This window comes from Marmota flaviventris, chromosome 3 (assembly GCF_047511675.1).
Source record: "Marmota flaviventris isolate mMarFla1 chromosome 3, mMarFla1.hap1, whole genome shotgun sequence".
NCBI classification, from domain to species: Eukaryota; Metazoa; Chordata; class Mammalia; order Rodentia; family Sciuridae; genus Marmota; species Marmota flaviventris.
The window spans coordinates 81,339,493-81,345,839 of record NC_092500.1 but is presented as its reverse complement, the minus strand read 5'-3'; the positions used below and the strand labels follow the sequence as shown (position 1 = coordinate 81,345,839).

At 39.9% G+C, this 6,347-nt stretch overlaps 1 protein-coding gene across 1 annotated transcript; it reads left to right on the top strand.

The window, feature by feature from the left end:
- Positions 1-3,541: 3,541 nt before the first annotated feature.
- Positions 3,542-4,229, top strand: LOC139705023 (glutaredoxin-related protein 5, mitochondrial). Its single transcript, XM_071609205.1, has one exon. The coding sequence runs from the start codon at positions 3,557-3,559 to the stop codon at positions 3,887-3,889; it is 333 nt and encodes a 110-aa protein (XP_071465306.1). The 5' UTR covers positions 3,542-3,556; the 3' UTR covers positions 3,890-4,229.
- Positions 4,230-6,347: the final 2,118 nt, after the last annotated feature.

Below are 6,347 nucleotides of genomic sequence, written 5' to 3'. Positions count from 1 at the left end.
TGTCATTCTGAAATGAGAAATTCAGTCTTTCTGGCACTTGAAACACCTAAAAACCAGTCTGGATTTTTTTTTTTACAAGTTTCAACAGGCTTTGGAGAGAGGTGTCAAGAGCAGGCATTGGCATCCATCAGGCCTAAATTCTAATCCTGGCTCAGTAACTTGTTAGCTCAGCTGGCCCACTCTTTCCTCCAATACCACGATCCAAATTCAAAGAACTCTTCCCATTTTCCTGCTCCCTTCCAGGCTTGCAGGCCTGTGTCTTGCCTAGAACACTGTCCCCTTTGAGCTGAGGTAGTACTGCTTGTCCTTCCAGTCTTAAAGGTCATTTGCTTCTTTGGTGAGGCTTCCTGTACCCACTAGATTAGACTCCTCTGATATGTATTCCCATAGTTCCCTGTCCTACAAAAACAAGCATAATATTTTGTTGTAATTAATTTCTTTAAGGTCTTTACCTATCAGGTTATAAGCTCTGTGTGGGCCTTGGACCTTTGATCTCTAAGGTGTAATACAATACCTGGAATGGAATATCTGCTAAATGAATGAGTGAATGAATGCAAGGCTCTCTGTGTTATCTAAGTCTAGTACCTTATAATTCTGAGACTTGCTTCATGCAGGCTGTTCTATGAGTCAAGAGATGATGTACATAAAATGTTTAATTCTAAAACTTATGATCTTCATGAATGGAAGCTATCTTTATCAGAGAAATACATATACTTTGGGCCATGATATGAAAAATAATAGCAAATCTAAGAAGCTGTTGAGCCAAACAGAGGCCACTTCAAAATGCCAAGCTCACAGAAGCTTGAGTACACACTTATCCAGGATATGCCAAGCTCAATTGGCATGATGAACAAAGAAAACAAATGCTGCTGCCCCAGAGTTACTTTGGTTTTATGTTTGTTTGTTTGTTTGGTACTGGAGACTGAACCTATGTATGCATACATCTGAGCTACATCCACAGTCCTTTTTATTTTTTATTTTGAGACAGGGTCTCGCTAAGATTTTGAGAGTCTTATTAAATTACTGTGGCTTGCCTCGGACTTGTGATCCTCCTGTCTCAACTTCATGAGTTGCTGGGATTACAAGCATGTGCCATCACTCCCAGCTACCCCATAATTTTAAAGAACACTTTCTAATGTCATCTTTAGTGTAAGATTCCACTTTTTGGTTTGAAAAAGTTAAAGTGATGCAAGTTGTAGACTGACTGCTACTACAGTCATGCCTTTTCCTGTTACATCCCACAACTAAAAGGAAATGGCTAAAAGGCAGGGATTACATCCTTTGTATTGACAAATCCAGACCTTCCATTTAGTGAAGACTCAACACATCTTTTTAAAATAAAAAAGAATCAACATAGTTGAGATTTTTACCTAAAATTCAGAGTGGTACTTCTAGTTGTCTACTTATCAACTCCACTTAGATATCCTACCATCTCCAAGAAAACATGCCAACATGAATTTTTTGTCTCTCACAAGCCCAAATCCATCTGGCTGCATTCCCTACCATCCAATATATTCCAGGTATATCACCATTATTATGAAAACCTCAATGTTACTTTAAAAATTTCTCTTTGCTGAAATAATCGTGTTTCTATATCTAATCTACCACAAAACCAGTGATTTCTGTCTAATCTACTTTTTCAGGACCTCATTTTGTGTCCCCATTGTCAACTTCCCAGATAAAGTTCCCACAATTTGTTCTTTCACCTCTGCAACTGATAATCTTCTTAAACTCACTTTCCTGTCCTTCCCCAGCTCAAGAACCTGTGATGTCTCTCTGTTCACCATTGCACTAAGAACAGATGCCTCTGTTTTCTAGGGTTCTCATAGTCTGCCTCGAACAATTCCCTCTTATTCTTTATCCACAATTTCTCACTGGTCCAGTAAGGCCCATTTTCACCAGTTGCTCCCCCACCATCTCACACAAATACACAAGTTGTGCTGTTTCTGAAATGCCTTCTATCCTCTTCCACCCCCAATCAGATCTTTCTTAAATCATCTTTGAGACTCAATTAAAATCCTTTTTCTTCTACTACCTCTGTAAGTCTCACACTGTTCTTCCTTTTTCTGCACTTGCACGGAGTTACAGCTGTTAAAAGGAAAACTGCAGACAAATTAAATTTAAAAGAGTTTATCTGAGGAAAGAACAATTTATGAATTGGGCAGCACTTGGAACCAGAAGAGGTTCAGAGAGGTCCATTTTGTACTGGCTTTTGTAGGCTGGACATGGAAGCAAATAAAGGAACTATAGAATGGCTATAGTTAGGTGTTTGCCTTATTTGGGTACAATCTGGTGGATTGTAGCTAGAAATTTGTTGGCAGTTCTGAGTGGTGAAGCTTATGTTTCATTTTATTGTTTACATTGAGAGTCATTTTGCTTATGAAGGAATTCAAGAAACTAAGGCCAACTCAAGACTAATGTTTCCCAGGTCACTTTTTTTTTTTTTTTTTTTTTGATGGTGCTAGGGATTGAACCCAGGGCCCTGTGCATACGAGGCAAGCACTCTACCAACTGAGCTATATCCCCAGTGCCCCCAGTTCACTTTTAAAAAAACAATTCCCTAATTTTGGTTATCATTTTATTTATCAGAAAATTGACCAAAATTTAGGTATATATACCAATCCTGGTCACTATTGTTCATGGTTTGTCTTTGTCTCAGCATGGGATTCATAATTTAGGAAGCTGAGCTCATTGAAGAACTACTCTCTTTGTTGTTCACCTTGTTTTTGTTACCTAATCCTAGGGAGACACTCTAGCACTCCATGCATTCAAAACCATGGAGATAGACAGAACATTCAGGAAGGTGACAATTATGACTGCTAGGAGACTAACACAGAAAACTGGAGAATGTTCCTTAGCCAAGGCCCCACAAAGCAAGCCAACTAGGATAAACAAAAGGGAAATAAAGGTCAATGGCTAGAACAAGCTAGAAGCTCCGTTTCCAAGTCCAGAGGGCAATTAGTAAGATTTCTCAATTTGAGGTTGGAGCATATTTTCCTGACCTGCAGTCAGGGCTCTGGCCTATGCATTTTGGTGAACATACTGAGTGATCCAGAGGCATCAGTGCTGTTCTCTGAGGCTCATATCAAGTTATCCAGCTCTAGTTTTAGAGCCTCAGGACACAATAGTTTGTAGATTACAAAATCTCAAAGACAACTACAATACTAGAATCTGATAATGACTGTACTATAGTTTTCTATTGAAACACGATTTTTCTCTCTAGGGATTATCTCCAAAGGTAATCACATTAAGACCTGTTTTTTTTTTTTTTGGGGGGGGGGGGATTAAAATATGTCTAGTCTCCCTAGACTTTTTCAGATTATTTACATAAATGTAGTGAGGATATGAATTAACTGTATATGCTCTTTTAAGTCTGCTTTGTTGGAACTTTTAGTGAGGAATCCCAGAATGGACTTTTTTTTTTTTTTTTTTTTTTTTTTTTATTGTTGGCTGTTCAAAACATTACATAGTACTTGATATATCATATTTCACAATTTGATTCAAGTGGGTTATGAGCTCCCATTTTTACCCCATATACAGATTGCAGAATCACACGATGGTGAAGAAAGACAAGGTGGTGGTCTTCCTCAAGGGGACGCCGGAGCAGCCCCAGTGCGGCTTCAGCAACGCGGTGGTGCAGATCCTGCTGCTGCACGGCGTCCGCGACTACGTGGCTTATAACGTGCTGGACGACCCCGAGCTCCGACAAGGCATTAAAGACTACTCCAAGTGGCCCACCATCCCGCAGGTGTACCTCAACGGCGAGTTTGTGGGAGGCTGTGACATTCTTCTGCAGATGCACCAGAATGGGGACCTGGTGGAAGAACTGAAAAAGCTGGGGATTCGCTTCGCCCTTTTAGATGAAAAGAAAGACCAAGACTCAAAGTGAGGGTGCTGGTCCCCTGGGCAGAGCCGCGGGGGCGCCCCCGGAAAGCCTTACCCTCGCCATCTCTGTTCCCAGCAGCTGCTCGCAGCCCAGGCTCTTAAGCAGCGGGCGGTTTTCGCTTGACCCGTCTCTGGGCTGAGACCATCCTGTTGTGAACGTCCTTGTAACCACTGCACTGTAACCCTTCAACTGTTGTGTGATGATGTTGCTGGAAGCAAAATTTGTTCTTATATTGTCTTTTATTCTTTGCCTGATTCAGGGTCATGAATGTGTCAGTCTGCAAAGATAATATACCCCCAATTTTTTGGTAATTTCTTCTATTAAAGGAAATGACAAAGAAAAAGTTGTTAGAGTGGGGGCGTTGTTGTTTTTTTTAAATAAACTGCCAACACAGAGAAAAAAAAAAAAAAGCCAGAATGGACTTTTTAAAGTTTTTCAATATAGAAAGTCAAATAAAAAAAAGAAACTTGGTAACAAACTTCACCTTCAATACCTATAGATTAGGGCAAATTTCTCTCTTTTTGAGGTCATCAAATATTATTAGAGTTCCCCAGCTTTTCTTTTTCAATCTGCAAGGTCGAGAGAGCCAAATATCAGGCCAGAGTTTTTCAAGGGCCTTTATTGGCTCCATAAAGTCAACCTTGGTTTTTGAAAAATGTCTGGTCATATCTGAACATATGGCATTCTTGTCAATGCCTTGGCAGTATAACCAGTATGTCAGAATTTTTTCTGTAATCTGGTGTACAGCCCAGATTCAAGTTGGGACATCACAGTAAGAAAACTTAAGTCCTACAGTTAATTGTAACAGGGTGCATACCTCACTCAAGTTTGATCAGTCAGGGTCCTTCTTGGATGTTCAGAGTCTCACCTTAGAGAACAAGTTTCAGTTAATTTGGTAGAAACATTGTGTATGTAAGGCCCTCCATAAAGAGCCTTCAGCAGCCACATTTCTCAGTGATGAAGAATGCAGGCTGACCAAGATGGCTATTTTCATCCCCAGGATCAATTGTAGTTCCTGGCAGATCGTAGACAAAATATTTGTTGACTAGAAGGCGCCTGATATTTACTTAATGTCCAGTGCATGCCGTAATGGCAGGCTTTATGAGAAAGCAACATGGGGATGAGAATTGCATATAGTAACACATTTGATAATCAGGTAATAGCTACTTTCTGTATCTTCTGATGAAGAAGCAAAGGTTCAGATGGTTCAGGAAGAGTTCACATGGGTGGTCAATGGGTGAGCATGGAGCATGGTCTCATGCTCAGGTCTTATCTGGCTCCTAAGTCCATGCTTCTTCCACCAATCCATGGCTCTGTCTTCTCAAAGCTTACAAAGTTTTTGGGAGGATGAAACCTACAGACATTAATTAACTAAAGAGTTGGGTATGCCCTCTGGATATTCACTGATCAAACGGATACCATTTGAGCTTAGGGCAAAGCTTGGATGGAAAGTCAGCATGTTCTGGGACCTACCACCAATTGTAGACTGCAACTTGATCAGATTTGGGGTTAGATGATTGGTTTTGGCAGTGCTAATTAATACAGTCTGCCAAAAAAATATAATTGTAAACAGAAACAATGTCCAACTACAATACAAAAAGAAAGTAATATAATATATCCCAGCATTTGCTCAGAGTTTGACTGTTTCTGTGATGGCCAGAAAAATGACAATGAAGAGGAGTTCATTATAGCCGGGCTTTCTGGCAAATCTGTCACCACATTTCTTTCTGGAACATATTATGTTTTTTTTGTTTTTTGTTTTTGATTCATGAGATCTAATCTTACTTTGTTACCAAGCTTTGTAGATAGCATGTGTATGTCTAATTTTGTCTCATTACAAATTCATCTCAATTTACATCCAAATAATTTTCAAATTTTCCTCTTTCTGCTGTGGCATTAGCATTGACATGTGAAAGAAGAGGGTGAAGAGGACTTAAAGCAATTCAGCATCAGAGGAGAAGCAGCTGCTTTAATCCTGACACCACAGGAAAAAAACAGAACTGCTTAGGAGTTCCCTAGGCTTCCTTAGGAAATGAAGGATTGTTGTTGGGGGGATGGATAAGGAGCATGTCCACTTCTTGGACAGGTGTGTTTGCCATCAGATTTGTTTGGTTGCAAGCAACAGAATCAACTCTGACTATCGTGCAGAAATCATGCACAAGTATATAGTTAAGACAGTGGGAAGCTCCTGAAATAAATAGAGAACTAAAGAAGGAGCCCAAAGAAGGGACAGGAGCAAAGATGACTTTGGGTCCAGCACAGCAATAATTGAACTTTAGCTACGCTTTGCTTTTCTGTCTTTAAAATAGTGAGTGTCAAGATTTTAAATCCTAGGACAAAGTCATATTGTTCTATTTGAGTCACTCTTGCACCCTTTGCTATGTGAGAAAAGGGTATTTTTATTTAAAAGACAATCATGGGCTGGGGTATGACTCACAAGTAGAGCCCTTGCTTAGCATGC